Below are 22,420 nucleotides of genomic sequence, written 5' to 3' on the forward strand. Positions count from 1 at the left end.
AAAGTGAAGAAAAATTGCATATATGGAAATATATATATATTGCATATATGGAAAAGGGTGCAAAGAAACAAGCACCACAACACATGTCATGAACATGTGCAGAAGTACAAAGAGAAGAAAATATTATCAGAAATACAAAAAAAGAAAAAGATATGCTCTTTAGCCTGACACTAACCTCAAGAAATTCTATACTGCAAACTTGAAGGTTACCTTGCCTCCTGCCATAACAGCTTGGGACAGAAGGATGTAGAAGGCATTGACAATAGGGAAAAATAACATATAATGAAGCTAGAGAAAGCATGCCAAACAAAACCATTTCTGCATAGCCTGGAACCCTTTTCTTGCACATGACAAATCAGACTCTTGCTGTATCATTAAGGAATAAATCTAAGATTTATTCTTAACCTACTAGACCAAGGGTGTGTTTTATTAATGTTTATAGTTTGAGTAATGGTAATAATGGAGAGTGGGTTGGGTGGTATTATTACAGATGTGTATCGTAATGGCTTTGTTGAAGCAGACATGCTGAAAACTTCAATCAGTACTGAAAGTGTTACGTATTTTTTATTCTCTATTTCAATACTTAAGGGGGTAGTTTTAAATACTATGCTGAATCTTCCTAAGACCTTTTCTATTCAGCATTACCAGATGATTCTGCCAGGTAACTTCTCAAAATGAATGCCTTCACTGATTAAAGAAATCTTAACCAATTAATAGTATACATTTTAGTCAATTAAACATTCATGATTAGCTTTTAGAAATTCTGTACAGATCAGATAACAGAATTATCTGAGCAGATGAATTTACTCATGTGTCACATATGTACATTCTATTCTATTAATTCAAATTCAGAGGTACTATTAGCATAGGCTTGTATTAAACATTTGTGTTAATTTTTTTTCTTGCATCTCACCTATTGTATCTTCTTCCCATTTCCATGTTGCCCTCATAATCATACTGTAACATGCCCCCTTTACACCAGAATTGGGTAACTTGTAGCCCCCCAGATGTTTCTGCCTACAACTCTCATGATCCCTCACCACTGGCTCTGCTGACTAGGGCTGGTGGGAGTTGTAAGCCAAAACATCTGGAGAGCCACCAGTTGCCCACTCCTGCTTTATACACACTGGCCCTCAGTCATATGACATGAACCTCCCTAAACCACTAAATCCACGTAGAAGCAAAAACACAATAGAAGAAACGCACCATTCAGTTTCCCACATGGCTGGAAAGATACACATTCATTTTGAACACATACAAAGGTCTTTCTAAGAAAATTACTAGGAATCAGCTTGGAGGGGTGCCTTGGACAGAATAATTCTGATTAATTAGGAGGGTTGATACTGCCTTCAGAATCTGCAGTTTCAGAAAACAGAGCACCTATTTATCTAACGGAGGCACCAAAAACTAAGTGACAAGTAAATCCCTTCCTTCTTTGCTTGAGGGGAGCGGAGATTAAGAACTTACTGGTGCCATCTTCATAGAGACTGGAATTCAAACCATCTCCTATGGAAACCTGTAGGAGAAACGTATAGGTTGTCAACCTTTCGTTACACAGATGTCTAAAGAATTGGACTTGCCTGCTGAACACACAATGACTTTGCTTTAAATATATAAAAACAAATGCACATTTAAACAACGAGCAACCAAAACAGGCTAATAAGTTGTGTAAAGCACAAAGCAGCTTGTGATAATCAAATGCTAAAAACGTAACAGCCTTGCCACATGAAAGGCAGAGCTCTTTGCCATCAGCATGTCTATTTTACTCTTCAGTGGCCTATCTTAAGGAGGCAGGCAAAATGCCTCTTCTGCTAACCTTCATGGAGTATGAACTACCATATCTGTCCTAAGTGTCTTCCCACTGCCATTACACCTTAGTGTTACTAGTACTATTAGGGCCAAGTCAGATTCCAGGCGGCTCATCAAAATCTATTCAAAATAGAGCAAATGTCAACAGCATAAAACATTTTTAGATGACAGCACAATTAAGTGCCCACATGAGTGCAGTCAGCTGTCTAGATAAGATATCACTCTATCAGCTGTAATAAGCCTCTAAGAAGGTTGCTGTACATAACGCTCTATATAGGATGCATCTGTTTACTACGTGCTCCAGGACAAGCACTCTCTTAACTACTAGCTAAAACCAGGACTGAGCACTCCCCTTATGTGAATAGGGTCAGGTACAATATCTTTTGTGGTTGTGCTAATCTTTTGGCACCTAGGTCTGTGAAATTAGCGAAGAACATTCGCTTTTAAATTCTCACAACTGTGGAGGCTTGTTTTTTAAATGCCAGCATTGCTCTGACTTTTGCCGCCGATAAGCCATTAAAGTTGTGAAAGTTGTTCACCTCTAAACAGTTTAATACCAACACTTGTCGCTATGTTAGCTGCAGAATACTATGTCCAGTGGAGTAGTGGAGCCAGGGCTCACAGGGACGCAGTGCTGGCACTTATTTATTTACAATATTTATATACCGCTCCAGATCTAGAACAAATTTCGGAGCGGTGAACACAAGAAATAAAACAGTAAAAGAACTGAAAGGTTACAACACCACATTAAAATTATACTTGTTTAAAAACACGATGCCAATAAAAACTGTAACTGGTCAATTAAGGAATGCCTCCTGAAAAAGTGCTGTTTTCAGGAGGTGCTGGAAACAACAGTGTTGGCGCCTGCCTGACCTCCAGGGGCAGGCAGTACCAAAGAAAGGGGGCCGCCACCTCTTGATGAGCAAGGATGCCAATGTCATCTGCCACCCTCCCCCTCAGACGTCCTGTGCCCTCTGAGCTTAGCTACAATCCTCACAGTAGCTGAATTTTCCCAGCAACAATATACTGTTCCTGGTTGTAATGCAAAGCACTTGGGTGGCTTGGTCTTGAATGGGCAATTAAAACCCATTAGCCTTACAAAAGACCTGCTTTTGGTGGAGATAAAAATTCCTAGAACTGGTTTGTTGATATGGCTGGATACAACTGCCCGCAGTTTCAGACTCTCCTTGGAGGCATGGTTATAGGGCCTGTCACGGTGACAGCACTTCCAAATTTACTACTACATCACTGACCATGTCAGAGTGCAATAGACATGCACAATATTAAAAAAAAATGTGAGGTACACAAAAATCTTCATTTCATAAGGTTATCCAATCTAGAGAGTTAAAATTGCCTCAACTACACTAGTGTTAAGAAGTCAAGATATTGTACTGCTGTATTTTAGTTGTTCTGCTGTAGCCATTACTGCTGAAATCTGTAGAAAAATGAGAACTATAAGGACGTACAATCTACTTGTTGTTCTTAGATCATTAGAACTGCTCTCAGCTTACCAACAGCGGCCGCCCCTAACGCTGCTAGAATAAGTATATCTCTATTTGCATTTATGATTAGTTTCTTTTACTGCACTACATTTCTAAATCAAGGGGAATCATGGAGGATAAGGCTATCATGGCTACTGGTCCTGATGGCTATATGCTACCTCCAATATCAGAGGCAGGACACCTATGTACAGCAGTTGCTGGGGAACTCGGGCAGAAGGGTGCTGTTGCACTCGTGTCCTGCTTGTGGGCTTCCTGTGGGCAGCTAGTTGGCCACTGTGTGAAAAGAATGCTGGACTAGATGGACCCTCAGTCTGATTCAGCAGGGCTCTTCTTATGTTCGAAGTGTCAGCTACAAGACTGTCACAGAGACCTTCACACAGAGAAAGCAAATATCAGCAGTTCTTCTACTGGGACAGTACAGTACAGTCTACTTGGACTCTTCCTAGTAGGACTAGGCCTTTAGTTCTTGGCCATCCTCCACTTGGCAGTAGCCTTTGTTACAGGATAGTTTGTTTTTAAAGTGTAGGTCTGTATACAGGGGCAATGATAAAGGAAGCAGTGCCAAATTCAGAACACAAGAGTGCTGTTTCCTACCCTGGGATGTCTGCTCTTATTAAATAAAATACAGCTTAAGGCTGCTCACACTAAGGAACTAATACACCATAATTAGCTTAACAGCAGCATCTTGCTAATTTACAGTGGAAGCCCCATTCCAAGCAACCAAACTGTGCAAATTAATAAGGAAGCACATAAGCTGGGATAACACACTGTGCACACTTGGCTCAGTTTGGGAACAGAGCATTGTAAGCATTCCTCAGCACATTCTACAGCACTGGAGAGCACTAATGCACTCATGTCCCGAGTCCTCCCTGTGATGTGAAGAATGCAGTGCTTTTGACATGCAAATTAGAGGATGTGCAGATTACTGGGTTTATTAAACATTTCTCCCCACTTCATATATCCACCTAGGATGTTTTACATGAATGGTCAAAGGGACAGGTGCCAATACATTCTACCCCCACCCCCGCAACTCCATTCTCGCCGAGTTCCTTGCATGTGCTTGTCATGCACATCAAGCAAGCGCGTAGAGGAAAGCCACAAGAATGCCTATAAACTTAGTTATTCACTGTTTCAAATCAGCAGGAAGAGGCCTTTTATTCAAGCCATCCATTTAGCTGCAGGAAAAAGGGAACAAAAAAGGAAATTAGTTTTGAGTCCAACGTGTTTGACTTTTAAGTGAGCTCACCTTTTACTGGGGAAGTAGCTTCCAACAAGCTAAGAGGTTACCAGGTAAGGATTTGGAACAGCTGCCTGGGCATGCAGCAATCCGCCCAAAAGAGGACTAGGAAGCTTGCTGACAGCTCTCCAGAAGTCAGACTAATACCCCAAATTATCAGCATGTGAGACACTTAAACATATGCATTACCCTTCCACAATTCCCTAGTTGAATAGTCAAGGATGCACGAGGACTGCACTTCAGCATTCAAGGTAAGTAATACATGTAGTTTCACTTTTCCGATGACACTGAAAGCAGGGACAAAATTATAAGGCAGAGAAAAGATTGAATGCAGGGCTAAGGAGCTCTTGCACTTGCTGTACAACGCTCTGCTGCATTCTATGGGAGTTAATTTTTTTTAAGTGACAGCAGAGTTTTAAACACACACCCCTCTAAATAAACCGAAGGGGGAGTGGTTCTGGGGCCCCAAGGAACATCAGATTAAGTGAGGAAAAAAACCTACATGATGTCAATATATAGTCAGAAGCACAAGCTGCAGTCCTGAATACAGACTGCTTAAATCCCATTAGCTTCAATGGGATTTAAGCAACCTAAGTGCACACAGGATTGCAGCCATAGAGTGTGTAACTCACATACTGAATGACAGAAGAGCAGGATGCTACTCAGCCCAGTCTGGCCCAAGACATTTTGCTGCCGGAGGGAATCTTTCACTGTTCCTGAGGCAGCAGGCTTATTAGGGGGCCCAAATCAAGCTGTGTGGCATACAGAACTCCATACTCCAACAAGAATAACAGCTGGGGGGGGTGGCATTGCTACTCTCCAGCATCTGCTGCCTGAAGCGATCACTTTACCCTGCCTGATGGTAAGGACCGGCCCTAGATTCTGCTTTGCCAGCATCTGGCCACTCCAAGCACAGCCGTTTCTCTAGTCTTCTGCATTTGCTTAGTATTTTCTAACTGAGGATATCCACTTTCAACAAAAATCCTGTTATGGAACAGAGAGTCTCCACTTCCAGTTTAACACAGGAAAGAGGGGAAGACGAAGGAAAGACAAGAAGTACAGGTTTCAGTGACTTGCCCAAAGGTAGTGAAAGGACACAATCCATCACAAACATCTCCTACACAAAGAAGCACCATTGAAACAAATAAGCACTGTGCAATAGGAGATACCCATTGCCTGGCCACACACACACACACACACACACACACACCCCTTTAGTGGGTTCTGCACAGGAAAAATTATTTGTGGATCATGCCCCGAGCAAACCTATAGACAGAAGTAGAACTCCTCAATCATCTACTCTAGTGAAATAATTCTTGAGCTACAGCATCAGATTAAAGACAAAAACAGGAAGCTTCTCAGAAATAACCTAACTAACTAACACAGAATTAAACAAAATAAGATTTAGGTAGTCTGTGCTCAAAAAGGGAAAGTGTATGAATCTTGCTAAGCATGCTTTACAGTTAAAACATTAGGTTTAGATTCAGTTCTATTTTCCATGACCTTATAGTCAGAACCTTAACACAGCCTGCAACCAATTTGCGTCAGTAGATACAACTCCATTTCCAGATGCTGTGGTTTTATAGTGTTCCGGGTGTGCCTCTTCAAGCAGTTCCACTCCAAGTGAAGCTGTTTTGATCTTCAGCCAACACAACCATCTCTTACCTTCTCCCCATCCTGCTGGGGAAACAAATCTTCAGAGCTTGGTGGCAAGTTCTCCTTCTGTTCGCCATTGTAGTTCTTATCTTCACCTTCACTAGCTTGAATCTCATTCTATAGAATGACAAAGCACCTGAGCATTTGTATATTTTAGTCCTTGAGAGAAAGGATTGCTTGATTCTCTTTGAGAAAAACAGACTTCTGCATAAAAGCAGAAGGTGGCACTGAAGATGGAAGGAGCATAATGTTAAACACATACACACACACCCCTTTCAGACCACACTAAAAACTACAATTAGTATCTCCTATATATATTTATTGCAAGTATTTTTTATGTCAATCTTGCATCGTACCCCTAAGGTGTTTTACAAAAACAGTAAAACGGTTAAAATGAAAGAAGCTACAAAACCCCCTAAAAGCAGCATATAAGAAGTCAGCAGGGTTAAAATTGTATCTAAAAAGCACAGGAAGATAAAAGGCTATTTGCCTGGCACTGAAATGACAATAAAGGTGCGCATCAGGTGGAGCTCTTTGGGAAGAGTGTTCCACCATGGGGGCACTAGCCACCAGCCTCAGGGGCTGGGGGCATCTGCAGAAGGCCCTTCTGCTTTAGGTCTTAATACACCCTTTTTTGTTCAAGTAATTGCCTTTAAAGCTTGTGCGGATCTTTCCTCCAGCAACAATAGGGAGAACTTTCCTTTTAGCAGGATGCTGGCATTAGTCCAAATCATGCAACAGTAGCATTAACTGCGCAAATGTCATGGAAGGAGCCTTGCTGCAGGTGAGAGGAGCCCATTTGTACCCTACAAAAAAGAGGAAGATGCAAACGCCAGATGTGAGCTGGAGGAGGAGCATGATGCCACCATTTACCCTGCTGCGGAAGCAGCCTGAAATCACCCTGAAATCAAAAGGAGGGTCTGTGGCTCAATAGCAGAGCACATGCTTTGCACGCAGTAAATCCCAGGTTCAATCCCCAGTGTCTCCATGTAGGGCTGGAAAAAATCCTGGCTGAATCCCTGGAGGGCGATTGCTGCCAATCAGTGTTGACAATACTGGGCTAGATAGACTAAGGTTCTGACGTGGTATAAAGCAGCTTCCTATGTTCCACCATGTTTCTGGTAGAGTCACAGCATACTAATAATGTTTTAATCGTTTGTTGAATGATAGCATTGCTACAGGGAAAGTTAACACTGCCAAGCTATTTCTCGTCTCACCACTTAAGGGCTACACCAGTAATTGAATATTACAGAGGAAAGGAGTTCACCCTTCACAGAACTTTAAACAGCATTACAAGAACTACATGAGCTGGGAGACTGGATCTCATGTTAGCAGTGACAGGCACTATCAAACTGGTGCTCATGACAGTAACATAACAGTGGGCTGTATCCCACAGTGTCGTCATAAATGATACTGTGCCAGCCAAAAACAAGTTCCAAACCATGTGCAAGAGGAGACACCACGTAAAGTTCTGCTTGCACTAGCACAGCAATTTCTTCTGCTAATGGTACACTGAATTTAGGTATGTTAGACACCTTTTCCTGGAAATCTGATTATGGAAACTGGAAAGAAAGGTCATACAGTGACTACAGGTTGTGGCTTGAGTGCTGGGGGGCAGGGGGAGTAGATTTCCCACAATGGAGATGCAATTTGAAGAGAGAAAAAATCTACAGGGGGCACAAATTTTGTCTTGGCTTAATAACTGCACACAGCACCAACTCCTCCCTGCACCCATTGAGTTCTTCAAAAGCCCAGTGAAAAGGGAGGGAAACTTCCATTGCCCTTTCCCCCAAGCCCTCTGTGAACTGCAGAGAATGCAGGGAAGAGAGGGATGTTTCCTCTGGCATCAGGCTATGTGCAACTAGGCTGTCACTGCTTATGCTGAAGCCCAATCAGAAAGGGAAAAAACATGTGTCGTCCCCCATCCCCCCAAAGTTCTCTGCAGTTCACCAAACTCAAGAGCAGGATCTGTGTGACATTTGTTGCGTGGGACAGGGGCATGTGCCAGAGGAAGGAGGAACAGGCACCACTGGTAAACGGGGTTATGGTACCCTGAACATCTATACCCCCCTGCAAAAAAAAAAAGATGCTGCTGGAAAGCCATTTGTAGAAACCCTAGAACAGCTCCTAAAGGCAGGACATTGCAGCCCAGATGCACAAGGCACTTGGACTTTTCACACTGAACCTCTTATACATCTAATTCTTTATCTGAAGCTCTTATGTCACCAGATCTATTACTTACTCTGCACAGCAACTGTTACTAATGGCCTTCACAAAATAGGCACTGAACTCTGACCCAAGCCAGCTGTTCAGGCTTTACCACAAATTAGCATTGTAGTCACTAAATGAGCACACATCCCTTCAGACTGAAACAGCAAAGTCTCTCCCCCTCCAGCCTTTTCATAAGAACCTTATATCAAATGAGGGGGGTGTTAAAGAGGTATCACCATCCAGTATACTGAACACCGTTCATACACGTTCAGTAGGCAGAATAGTCTGTCTTTCTTTCTTTCTTTCTTTCTTTCTTTCTTTCTGGACTACGGCACGCTTTATTTCATTTTACAGCCTCATTAAAATGTTTCACTTCCACCCCATTTTAACCAGCTGTTACTTACAATATTTTACTTGAGCAGCACAAAAAGTATCTGGTTGGCATTTCTCCTCCTCTCAAAAATGGGAGCCACCACTTGCGCTGCAGGCTTTTAGAACTGAGGCCACCGCTATCTGAAGCGTTTGCACCCGTGCTCAGGGCCAACGCTCGATCCAACCATGATGGCCAATGTGCCTGGAATCCCATGGAACGAGGCAGGAGTTGCAGCAGAAAGCTGCAGGCAGGCAACGTGCCAGGCACCACCAAACCACTGCTCTGCTCCAAAATCACCCCCCCCCCCAAAGTTGTGCTTTTCTTCGAAGGGGACACTGGGCTTCTGCTACACACATTTCCATGTAATGAGTACTTCAACCCCCAAGCAGCTGCTGAGTTGGGATACTTGACCTCCTCTGTCATTATTACAGTTTAGGCATACTCTTGTGACAAGTAGCAGTGTTGGCTCATTCATTCCCTAGAAGCCAGTAAAGTACTGACACCTGTTATTTGAGAAAGCAAGCCAGAAAACTGGCCCCAGAGCAGAGGAAAGGCAAGCTTTCAAAAGAACAACCAGCCATTAGCAGTTAAGCAGATGTGTTAAACTAGGTACAGGTACCCATGCCGTTAAATTCCTTTCAACTACTGAGCTACAGCATAAGAATGACAGTGCTGCATAAGACAAGAAGAAATCCTCATGTTAGAGAAAATAGCATTCCAAGAGAAAGGTCCAGACAGTTTCTTGCACTGCAAGTTTGAGAAGCATAAGAATTTTCAGAGATCCCTTGGGCGTAGGAGAGTAGAAAACTGGACCATCTTTCCTATTGTATATGCAATCTGATTGTACTGCATCACCTTGCCTACAGCTGCAATGCCCAAATTCTTTGCAGGGTCACACCAGTATGCTGCAAGAATTGCATCTCTGCCTGTTGCATCTCTGTTGCATCTCTGTATGATTTATTGCTCCAGCTTTGCCTCCTGTGCCATCAGTCTCCACTGGGAGCAGGCGATTATGCTGCATTCTCTGCACTGAAAGCAAGGGAAACATTTCATCAAACCTGATGCAGAGATGCAGCAGAATTCTCCTCCTCCTGCAACAGGAGGCCGCCTGCTGCATCTCTGCCCAAGTTCCAGCTCTGGCCTTGCTTCCTCCTAATCAGAAGGCATGGCCAGAGCAGCGATTCATGGGGGTGAGCTCCTCTGAAAAAGCTCCATTAGCACATTCTAAAACTAAACGTTGCCAGCTCAGGGAGTGAAACAGCTCTCCAATATTAAGTCAGAAAACGCCCAGCATGGCTGAATTACCATGCGCCTGGGAAACACCAGACTAGGGAGTACTAACACAACCCTCCCATTTTGAACAAAGCAGTATGTCATTCCCACCCACCCCAATGGGAAACTTGAGATCCCTGCTAATTCTTTCCTTGCACAACAGTTTGCTCTACTGCAGGTGTGGGGAGGCTATGGTGCTCCAAATGTTGTTGGACTACAACTCCCATCATCCCTGGCTGGGCTGATGGGGGTCAAAGTCCAACAAAATCTGGAGGACTGCAGGTTTCCCACCCTGCTGTACCACCACCTCACCTCATGATCAAGTATTTGTCTAACCGGTACAGGTCAGGTCTCAAATCTCAGTGTGAATGAGCAACATTGTTATGGGTGGACTGGAGATGGGACAGGTAGAGAAGATGAAGAAAGTTGGTTACATAAAACACAAGGGCAATGAATAAGTGGAGAGAAAGAAGACAGCAACACCTTGGGCAAGTCACATCACCTTTCTGCACATCAGCAGGTTAGCATGGTGGATCTCCTTTTGCACACCGAGATCCTCAAAGGCACAGTGCTAGGCACAAGCAAAGGAAGAGAACACACATCCCAAAAAGCAGGGGGAAGGTGAAGTCTGAAAATTGTTCCAGTGCTTTTAAAAAGAACCAACTTACATCGCACAAAACAATTCCCTACTACCTCCATCACTCAAGAACCTGAGCATCCCGCTTCCTTCAAAGCAAGAGCAGTGGTCATTAGTCTCCTCAGGCACAGCACTCTGGCAAAGCAACAGCCAGAGGAAAAGGGGAAAGGAGCCCTTACATGAAAGGGGACCTACCACGTGACTGCTAGAGCTGCCCTGTTTGGACACAGCTGCTTGGTACTTAGCAAGCCTATCCTTGATTGATGTTTCTGACAAGCGAGGGATCTCCTGGTTCCTCCTGCTCTCTGGTTTCTCTGGGCTGGGTGTTGGAGAGGTGCATACCAGATGACCTAGAACAAGGCATACAGGTGATGTTACCAATGCAGGTTGAAGAGGACGAAAATCAAATCTTGAGACAGAGACCAGGTTTGTACGATCATGGAGAGAAGATAAGCTATTGTGGCTTATTTTCCCTCCCCACGTGTGCCAGTCACGAGCCACCTAATTAGCATAATTACCACCAGCGGGTGCAGGTTATCATGACATCCAAACCCAGCGAGGACGAGTGGCTGAGGTGGTTTACAAACCACCATGAAACCCATAGCTTCTTCTAGGGTGTCAGGGTGACTTGTAAACCACCCCAGCCAGCCACCCTCGCCGGGTTCAGACATCACAGCAGCTCACACCAGCAAGGGTAATTATGTGACTTAGGCGACTCAGGACGGGCAGTGCAAACCTGCTAGGAGAGAAGAACAGCCATTTGAATGAGAAAGGCTGCAAAGGGGCATCAAAGGCCCCTAACCAAGGCAAGAGAATTATAGCTGAAGGACTGGACAACATCTGTGTTAAAAGATTCCAAATCCTTGTTTGCTAACTTAAGGCCAAACTTGATGCAATCGGGCCATACCTGGATATCAGGAGTAGATCTTTGGCTAATCCCTTTGAGGTAGGAGGATGGGGAGACTTTCAAAAGTGCAGTATGGGGAACTGAACCAGTTTCCAGCTCATGCTTCTGTCCCCAAAACCATTGGGGGGGGGGAAGTAGTTTCTCTGTCCCAAATTACTGGGGCTACTTCTGATCTTAGAGTCCTGCCAGAAAAAAACAAATCTAAAAGAGTTGCTTTGGAGGCAAACTGCAGGCAGCAGAAGGATTCAGCTCCTTCCACACACACTGCACTTTAGATCACCCCAACTGCATACAATATGATGCAACCAAACAGTGGCACTGTTCTTTCAAGCTATCAAGCTGACAGTCCATGTATAATACTCTTGTGTCCTTTCTGCACTTCCAATAGTAAGATTTCCTCCTTTTTTCACTCCCTTGGTTTGCACCAACGTATTTAAAATAACAACACTTGCACCAGCAGGAAAGATGAATGAGAGCCACAGGCTGCAAATAAGCAAATGTCATGTGTAGCCCAGGTGTTAATCTAAACCTTGCATGGCTACCAGAACAATGCAACATGGCCCTCATTAACTTAGGGCTCTAAAACAGATAAATGGCGCCGACCCTGGAGGGGAAGATGACACAAGTAACACAGGAGGAGCATTTCCTTCCACTTACTAGGAAAAACAAATATTAGCAAGGATATCACTGAGTAGTAGGTTTACAAGAGAAAAAAACAATTATGGACTAAGAACCAGGAAGCAATCAGGAAGTCCCTGGTTTAACACTGACCTCTGCCATTGACTCAGTAGGTGGCCTCAGACAAGCCACTCTCTCTTGGCCTCAGTTCCCCCATCTACATAATGGGGGAACAACAACATTGACTTCCCCTACAGGGGTATTATAAGGACTACAATTAAATAATGCTTGTGAATTCCTTTGAACAGTTGAAAGTGCTGCACAGATGCATTATTATTATTATTATTATTATTATTATTATTATTATTTTAAAGACTTAATAACTCCATCAGCAAGCTGCTGTATAGGTTGCAACTGCCTTCTCCTCCACCAGTGTACTCATACGCACATGTTGGAATAATGCCATCCAAGTGACATTTGATGCAGTATGGAGAGGCACTGCCTATATAATGTACACACTCATGGTATCTCCATTACATGAGAGACATTGTGGCCCTTTTGATCTCATGCACACCCCTGTGCACACCTTGGGGGCCAAGGGTCAACTGAAGCTCTCTATAGCACATACAGTGTTTTGTTTAATAAACAAACACATATTGCCCTTGCACATTACAAGTTAAGTCACAGGTTTTTAGTATATAAGCATGTATCTGACATTTATCTTTTGGCTGCTTCATACAAAACAATAATGGTGGGGCACATTTGCAGTGTTGTCCTTAAATATCCCAAGGTTTGATAGTGGGTAGGAGCCCCTCTTCCACTATGCCAAAAGGATGGATGTTTTGTATTCCATACTATAACCAGAAGCCATCTCAACACAAAAACTCACACAGCATCAAATAAATGCTCACCTGAGACACTGTGGCTTTTTTCTCCAGAACTGAAGTCAAGGTCCTCTGAAGAAAAGCTGTTCTCTGAGATTCTCCTACCACCAGCAGCCCTGCCCTGCTCACGAAGAACCTGTTTAAAAAGGCAGAAGAAACCCACCTATTTATTTCATGACCCAGAAAGAGAGATGGTTCAAACATCATACTTTTGAGCATGCAAGTGTCATTCCCAGTAAACGAGACTCGCTAATATCCATTAATTTTAAAAAAAACAGACATACATTATATTGCCCCCCCCCCAAAAAAAGAACTCCCCTTTTTTCTCAGGGTGCTTCCAGATGAGACTTTTATCATGCAATTGCCCTGCCTCATTCACGTAACTTTACGGGGGGGGGGGGTGTCCAAGCAATGCTGTCTTCCACTTGTGACCCTTCCCTGTTTTTCCAATTCTTCTTCCATCTTTTTCTTACTGCAGCAAACCCATTAAGGAGGAAAGGAAGGAATAGCTGCACGATGCCTTCTGATTGGCAGTGCTAGGAGCCATCCATCTGGAAGCACCCTTGGTTTCCTTGGCTAGAACTCTGGCCGTCACCTACCTCAACCACTGCACCTTCTTTCTGCATTTTTTTTTCTGCAACGCCTCAGTCCTACCAGATTTACCCAGAACTCTGAGGAGTCTCTATTTTCCTCAGATTATGAAGAACCTTTCTTCATCCTCAGCCCCCTGTAGTGGCTTCCCATCCAGCAGAAACTCTTTACCCTTATTTTACAGCTTTGTCCCACCTCTGGTTTCTACCCTTATTTTCATCATGGCCCTGCCTCTGACCTTCACTCTTTCCCTGTTCTACGACCTTGAGTTGCCTGAAGACCTCCAGCTCTATTAAAACAACTCTGCCCTTTCTTCCTTGCAGCCTGCATTATCTGGAACTCCCTCCCAAAATACCTGTGAAATGCTTTCCCTGCCACTTCCTTCAAATGCACTCACCACAGCTCACAAAGCCTTTGGCTTAACCCTTTAAGTCTTCACCCCCACCTGAAACAAAGCAGTATGCTTAACTATGTGCATGTTCCCAAATGGCCCTTGCCTCTCCCTTTTCTCCCCTCCCTCCTTTGTCCCCCACCCAATACAGTTTAACTGTAAGTTCCATGGGGACAGGGGACACTCTTTTCTTTTTAAACTTTTGTTACTCCGATGTACCATGCATATTGATATCATTATACAAACCACCACTTCCTTCACACAGAGGAAAACCTCAATTAGTCAATGTTAATTCTTTTAAAACTTGAATACACAAGACAGATACCCCCACTGCCAGATCAGGCTCCAGAGTTGTAACTAGATCAAGCTTTCCATTTTGTTTGTTTTGTTTTATTTATAGTACATCCCCCCTTCAGCAGGTCCCCATGGCAGCTTACAGAGTCAAAATGACAATGAAACATGTTTTGTTGAGCAGTTGCACCTCCAAAACTGCCTATTCAAAAATTTTAAGTGGACATAATTTCAGACAGTGGTATAGCATTTGAACATGTTATCATCAGTGTCCAGTGTCATTTCAGAAACTGCTTGATAGCACACCTCAAGATCCACATCAAGGTAACTTTTTCACATTTAGTTCAGATCAATTTCACCACAGACGTGCTACCCACCAACATCTCTTAGTAAGACCAGCAAAAGAAAAGTTTGTCATGCATCTAATTATTCACAGCCAACTGTTAACATGCATCTTAAGACAGAAAGATCTCAGGATTCATATTGATAAAGAATTACTGAAGCAGTCTTCAGCTGGCTTTTTATTCACATACAATCTAGAGGCCTTCTTGAAAAGTTCACTCAAAAGTTTCTTCGGAGTATTATATTCTGCAAGAAGGTGTGATACCTTTACAACTTAAAAAAAAATAGAAAAATGCCACTCCCAGAAGATAGAGGTAAAAATTAAAGTACCAGGTTGAAAAGGGGACTGTAGCAAGGCAGTGAAATTAATTGGGCACTCACAACCTCAAGTCAGTCTCTGGAAAAACTCATTTTTAAACTTAGGTGGGAATGAATTCTTTATCTCCAAAGTTTTCCCCCAGTAAAAGGTCTGAAATAGGACAAGACCTTTTCTTCTGTTGAAGGTGCAGCGTGCATTGCAATTGTATGAATTTGCAGATTCCACAGTTAAGTTTCCTTATTTTTGTTGACCCCATGACCTCCTCCTATGACAATATAGGGCCAACTCTGAGCAACAGACCCTCAGTGGGCCCCTCCAACAAGGAGTACCTTCTCACTGCCATTGCCATCAGCTCCTTTTGCTCCTCATCCTCTTTCTCATCATTGCTACTGCTTGCTTGCTTGACAGGTAGAGAGAAAATGAGCAAGAAGGCAGTAACATCTACTGCTCCTCCTTTTCACTACCACCATTGTCTTGGCCAGAGCAAGAGGCAGGTAACAACAATGAAGGGGGGGGGGGTTGTGTCCTCCATGTTTTTCACTGAAGAAGCTGCAGTTGTCAGTTAGAGAGCGCGGATTTAATTTTCCAGATCTTAGTTTATATCATAAAGCTTATTTGTTAACCCGCACTAATATCCAGAAAAGAACATTTTCTTTTAGTACACTTCCATGCATTGTTTTGGAGCCAAACTATTTGGTACCCCTTTATGGCTGGATGGCATTAGGATTTAGGAAGGAATGGAATGAAAGAAAGGAATGGCTCCATTAACAATTTTAGCAGCAAGAGAGACTTGGAACACAATGGCTTGTCAGCTGCAGTTTGAGCCATGTTCTCAGGCTAAATTAATTTTATGAGAGAATCCAGCTGAAAATAGAGAGACAATCTTTTATGTGGAGGAGTTGGGCTAATAATGGAATGTATACTTTCAATTAGTTAATAGGTTTGGATGATTTTTTTTTACCATTTTCAGTATTGCAGTATCATTTACCATCTAGTGCTAGCTGGCAGTACATTCAGTTTCAGCATTTGTTGAGAGTCCATAATATGGGCCATTAGCAATGAGTGCTTCAGCGCTTCCTGCACTATTTGAGGAATTCATTCGTTCCTTACAGAACGCTAAGCCTACAATCGCTGTTTATAAAAGTTTTTTGGAATGTAGTTAAGCAGATGTTCAGAATGTCAGAAATGAATGAATGAGGAACTGGAATGCTCTATACAATCTAATCAATGGAAGGTTGCCTTAGCTTCCATATGTACTATTTCTGTAGATTTAAAACCGAGACTGACTCAAGAAAAATTGATGTTTCACGTATATCGGACACCACAGAGGCTTGTTAAGAACAAGCTGAATAGCTCAGCTAGATACTGGTGATGTAATGAGGACAATGACTCATTGAGGCATATGATGCGGTCATGTCCTGTAGCCACTTCTTTTTGGTTGGAAGTTACTGCTGGTATAAAATTTGTTCTTGAAAAATCTGTGTTAATAGGGGATGTACACATGCTTTTAAACTACACCCCTGTGATGTCGGGATTAAGAGATGGACAGCAAAAGGGGATACTGAGAGTCCTTACCGTTGCAAAGAGACTCATACTTCAGACCTGGAAGGAAAAACACCCACCACCTATCATTCAAGGGACTGAAGATCTCACTGCTCTGGCTATGTTTGAGCATATCTCCTCCAACGGTCAAAGTCATATGGATGCTTACTTAGATATATGGACTACTTATATTAATGTATATATTTGAAATAGAAGTGTTAAATACTTCCCCCTCACCACCTCTTTGCGTTCTTTTTTCCCCCAGGAGATGTTAAAGAGTACTAGATATTGATATGTTTTATGATATGGCTTTTCCCCTTTTTTGCTTTTTGTTATTGTTGTTATTTGCAAATAAAAATATTTTAAGGTTATAATGGTGAAGAGGAGGAGCACCTCCAGGGGGCTGTCAGTGGGCCCCTGCTGGGATGTAGATCCTCAGCAGGTGCCCAAGCATGCCCACCTATCTGTCGATTTCATCTGGCCTTTGGCAACCCTAAAAAAAGTTTAAATCAGGATGTGACAAGAGAGTAAAAGTTTTGTCTAAAGAAAACAGATTGCACATTTTAATGTTGCATCTTTCAGTTTTGTATGCAGTATTCCAATTACGCTTGTTCTGTGAAGGATTCTGTGAAGTTCTGTGACAAGTTCTGTGAAGGATTTGCAGCTAGCTGGTGGCATCAACTTGATTACAGTGCATCTTTTAACTGAGAGAGAATCAGAGGGATTGTTCTCTAGAGCAGAAGCAGGGAACCTTTCTCAGCCAGAAGGCAGGATTCCACATTGGAGAAGCTCTCACGGGCCGTATTCCAGTGGTGGGCAGGGCTACCAGCAAGAGTGGGTGGGCCTGAGAAATCCACAACACCACAATTCCACTGTTACCAATTTATAATAGGAAGCATGTCTACTCAGAGTGGCTGGGTGACCAGCCAGATGGGCGATTAATAAATTTAATAAATAAAATTTAATAAATAAATAAGAGGTAAAGCAAGACTGAATCACTCTGCAGTACTTCCAAATAGCATGCCAAATAACGAACATATGCATGTCTACTCAGAAGTAAGCACGACAAGCCGCTGCAGGGATAAGGCTCAGAAAGAAACAGGTCAGAATCACTCAGCAGCTTCTGCCCTGGGCCCCGCCACCCTTGGCCCTGCAGGGAAAAGCTCTTATCTAAGATCATTTGCTGGTCAGAGATAAGAGCTTTTCCCTCCATGGCGGAAGGCAGGGCAGGGTAAAAAGATTCCAGACCAGATGGAGAACCCCATGGACTTGAGGTTCCCCATCCCTGCTCTAGAGAACATGTCCCCCTCACCAGAATACAAAAGGTTTGCTAACCCTGCTCTAGGAAAGCAAATTACTCACTATGAGATACGTAGGGCATTTCTACACCAGCCTAAAATCCCGCATTTAAAACGGAGCTTTCTGCTTCCATTTTAAATGCAGGATCACAACAGACTCCCTTTACACACGCTCCCTTCCCCCCCTCCCCTTCCCCCTCTCCTTCTCCCCATATCTGAGTCTTCCATTATCTTTCATTGATCTCGCTCCTCTTCTTGCAGCTTTTCCTCATTTCAGGGAGGGAACTGAAGCGGAACGCAAGGGTGGGGGAATTTGATAGCTTGTTATCTGCGATCTATTTAAAAACGGAACAAAGGGCATGTAGTGCAAGAGGGTCACGGCATCATGTAAAGAGCCCGCAAATTTCCGTGAAGGAGCAATCTCAATCGCAGGATAAAAGCCCGGTATGAAGGAGCCCGTAATATATGAATTTTGCTCTATTTTCTTCCACGCTATTATAATCCAAGTGTAAGATAATGTATGTATACTCCCCTTCACCACTTTCTCTACCCATGGCATACGTCTAATGAAGTAGACTCTCATCACAATAAACTGATCGGTCTCTTAAAATACCAGAGGACTCTATCAGACTTATGATCCAGCTCACTATGCAGCTGAAACAATTGCTAGGTACCTAACTGTATGGTTTAAAATAAATTATATCAACAAAAGCCTTGAGCCCAGTAATCAGTGGGGGCTGCAAGTTAAGGCTGCACTTTTAAAAAAGCAATTCTGATTTTAGAATATTCCTTTAATAGGAAATAGGGAAAAAATAGAGAACACACACATTTTAGCAATATGCATACTTTTTTTAAAGTTGCAGTTTGGTTAGAAGGCAGATCAGCTCAAATTTTGTTTAAAAAAAGATGCTTGCAAAATGAAAGCTAAAGGTTGCTCAAGTTTCTTAGGAGCAACATCGCCCTCCCTCCTCCTCCTCCTCTCTCCACAACTCTCAACTTGCTGTCAGGAGATAGGAATTCATTTTGGCCAGCATTTTCCCCAAACTTTTTAGCATGAGAAGATTTTGTCAACAGAATTTTAGGTCAGTGCTCAAGTTCCAGGAAGTCTCAGCATTGTAAAGAAGCAGAAGTCATGGTTTTTAGTGAGGCAGGATGATTACAGGACAAAAGTTCTGAATGTAATTGCTTGGGGTTATGGGTAGAGCTGTGAAGGAAGCGACATTATATGCCCTCCTTGCAGAAGCCACATGTCAGGTTTATTAGAACCTAGGTAGGGGATAGCTCTTACAGGAAGTTTAGAACAGAAAGGAAAAAGCACATCATTCATTCTCTGTGTGTGTGTGTGTGTGTGTGTGTGTGTGTGCGCGCGCGCGTGCGTGCGTGTAAGAGAGACAGACAGACAGCCTGCAGATGATTAGAGCAGCAGAAAGTTTTAATTTAGGTACTACAGCTATCATTGCCACAAACAAAAAGTAGAAAGGGTAGATGGATAGCAGGAGCTCCAACTCTGACCAACTAATCTGACCCAGATGAATGTTTGGAGGGCCAAACTTGGATGTAAAACAGGGTTCCATGTTTTTTCCCCTAAACCACCCCCCACCCTGTTTTCTTTTGTTAACAAAAAGTAACTGTAATAAAAAGCTGTTATAGGGGAGCTGAAGAGCTCTTGGGAGTGGCTGCTTAACCCTTTCCCGCCATTTTACTGCTGAAAGCTTAAGCAGGATTAAGCTTGCTTTTCATTAACCGAAGAAACCATCCTGGAAAGAGATACACGTTAACTCCTGTCACATCCAGGTTGGCCTCCGAGTGGTTGTGTGTTCTAGCAACATTGCCAGCGCAGATAACTGTCTGTGAGGTATGGCATTACATTGTTAAAAAGTACGTAGATCTCAGCTAGGTTACCACTAGGACAGGAGGCTGCCTGGGTGCCCCATGTAAGCTGTTTTCAGGTTCCAGAAAGAGCAGACTGTAAGTGCAATAACTAAAAGTAGTATCCTGATTAATTAATGGTACAATCCAGTAAGGTAGATCAGACTACACTGAAGCCACTGAGCCTTTTGTGAGATTCAATGGGTGAAGGAGAGAGAAGGGGAGGGAAAAGAGAAAAGAGTACACATGTTGGGCCCCCTTTTCCCCCTAGCAAAGCTCCTGTGCCTTCCACAGCTACATGACAGGCAGAACTTCAGCAGGAGCAATTTTCTCCCATCACTCCAAGCCAGGAAAGTTACAGGTGTCAACTTCTACTTTTCACACAGCTGTTAAAGACAGCGCAGGAGCAACCTGCACTCCAGAAAGGAAGCAACCCTACTGAGCCGGATTATCTATTTTGTGTCAAATCTGAGGTGCCACAACTGTGTCTTTTCTTTAGAGAAGACCTCCCAGGTTGGATGGAGTGATTTTACTTATAAGGTAAAATAATTACCAAGCCGTCATGTCTTTACAATGGTGAAGTACATAAGCCATGGCCAATCAACCTTAAGGCACAAGCTGCTTTAACCTCAGAGAGAGATCAAGACCATTTCCCTGTTCCAACCAGAGATACAGATATTATTTAAAAGTACTTTTTAACAAAAGTTATTTTAATCTCTCCATCATATGTGCCAGATCAATTTAAAGGTACTTCTGACTGTCACATTTTACAAGTACTAATGGAATTCATCAAAGGTTATGGGGCTCCCAGAGAGTAATGGGGGAACATGTGTTAGTGGCATTCTACTCCAGAACAGGCCTACTCCAAAACAGGCCTCAGAGTTCAACATTGTGTGTGTGGGGGGGGGGGGGGCACAACACACAGAAGACTCAGTCACTGGCCACAGCCTTCAAGCATAAGCTCTTCAAATTACAACATATGGCTGTCACAACAGCCATGAGAACTCGTTTGTCATAATGAAGTGGAACAAGCTTTCCTGCAATACATTTGCATCAGCTGCACAAATCCACTCTGCAGGAAGCACATTGGGAATTGATGGAATTACAGCATGTTCTCTTCCGCGTTCCAGCATTCTGACCAAAAAAAGTCTGCTTCCAAAGAGGTGTTACCCGTGCACTCATATTGTACATGCTCAGACATCACACTCCCCATGACTTGGCAAGTCAGTAGCATCCTTTCTGTGGAAAGCTAGGATTTCCCAGTACCCCAGCAAACACCAGCCGCTGGGGAACATGGGTGGGAGGGTGCTGTTGCACTCATGTCCTGCTTGTGGGTTTCCCGCAGGCAGCTGTTTGGCCAATGTGTAAACAGAATGCTGGACTAGATGGACCCTTTGTGTGATCCAGCATGGCTCTTATGTTCACTTGTGACATACAGATCTGCTGCGTGTGACTAGAACGTAAATCAAGTTAAGCAATTAGTCTGAACTCCCTTAATTAACCCCCACTTGGGGTTAATTTGATCAACTGGAAGTGTTTTCTTTTATTTTTAAAGAGAGAGAAATAAACTCATTTAGCCTGAAAGTGGGCTGGCCACTACAAATTAGGATTCCCACCCACCCCTGCAAAAAAAATTAAGCCATTTTCCCAACTTCCAGCACTCAGTTGGTTCCAGTATACAGAGCTACAGAGTTCTCAGGAAGCTCCCTAGTCACTGGTCAAGATCTCCAGCACCTCATTTTATTCTCTTGACAGTGATCCACCCTCAGCTTATTGGCTGAAGTCCTCATAAATTCAGTCCCTGAAAAGAACATAGCTTGCAGCTTCTTCAGTGTCTCTTGCTTCATCATCCCCGAGGATCAGTCCACTCCATGTCTGAAGTGAGCCAAAATGGATTTCTGCCAACTTGCAAAGTGATAGGGATGAGGCACTCACTAGCGTTAGTGAACATCCCCCATGCACCATCTTTGGATAGCAATATTCTTTTGTGGTATGCAGGTGAGAATACTCCCACACGTATGCCTTAGCACTTTCTAATCTCCCACTCCCCCCATGCAAGCAATACTCAGAGTGTAAAACCGTATGGCCTTTCTGTATATTTAGTAACCTTCTCTAGCTCTACTGTCTAAGACCACCTAACTTAAATCCCCAGAATAAAATACATGACAGCACATCTCACAGATCATACATGCAAGTGCATTAGGGAATTGCAAAAAAAAAAAAAAAATTGCAATGAACTATCATGATGTATATCTTGGAATCAACTGGCAGTGACATGGCAAAAAAATAGTGGGAAATATAAAAAGCTGCGGATTGTACCCCAAGAGCTAATCCTATTCAGAGCTTTATGGGCTTGAACTATAACATAAGATATTATCCAAGTAATAATTTTAAAAGTGGATGGGAAGTCAGAAGGAATAGCAATGGGCAACACATTGGCCTATAACCATGCTTCCTTCCCTACACATATGTTCTACAGTGTGGGTGACATTAAGTGGTACTCCTGCAAAAATCCAGTGAATACCCAGTATTGGAGGCATGAGATGTCTGAGAATGCATTGAACCACATGTTAAATGTAAGATGTTATGAAGCACGGCTTCATGACATCTTGTGTTTAGAACTTACAGTTTGCTCAAGCAAGGTGATTCTTCAGTGATCATTTCTCCAACC

At 43.1% G+C, this 22,420-nt stretch overlaps 1 protein-coding gene across 7 annotated transcripts in view; it reads right to left on the reverse strand.

Moving 5' to 3' along the window:
* The window catches only part of LIMA1 (LIM domain and actin binding 1), a 65,540-nt gene that overhangs the window by 8,972 nt on the left and 34,148 nt on the right, over window positions 1–22,420 (reverse strand). For 4 of the 7 annotated variants that reach the window (XM_084837162.1, XM_084837158.1, XM_084837163.1 and 1 more), the window contains exons 5-8: window positions 13,134–13,242; window positions 10,893–11,047; window positions 6,214–6,321; window positions 1,468–1,516 (exon numbers count right to left, since the gene is read on the reverse strand). In XM_084837162.1, the coding sequence (XP_084693288.1) occupies window positions 1,468–1,516; window positions 6,214–6,321; window positions 10,893–11,047; window positions 13,134–13,242 (421 nt within the window). The remainder of the gene's footprint in view (window positions 1–1,467; window positions 1,517–6,213; window positions 6,322–10,892; window positions 11,048–13,133; window positions 13,243–22,420) is intronic. The other 3 variants (XM_084837164.1, XM_084837160.1, XM_084837161.1) reach the window with 1 other exon arrangement.

Source organism: Heloderma suspectum, chromosome 2, assembly GCF_057233095.1.
Source record: "Heloderma suspectum isolate Gila_16-S chromosome 2, 16-S_ref, whole genome shotgun sequence".
Classification (NCBI taxonomy): Eukaryota; Metazoa; Chordata; class Lepidosauria; order Squamata; family Helodermatidae; genus Heloderma; species Heloderma suspectum.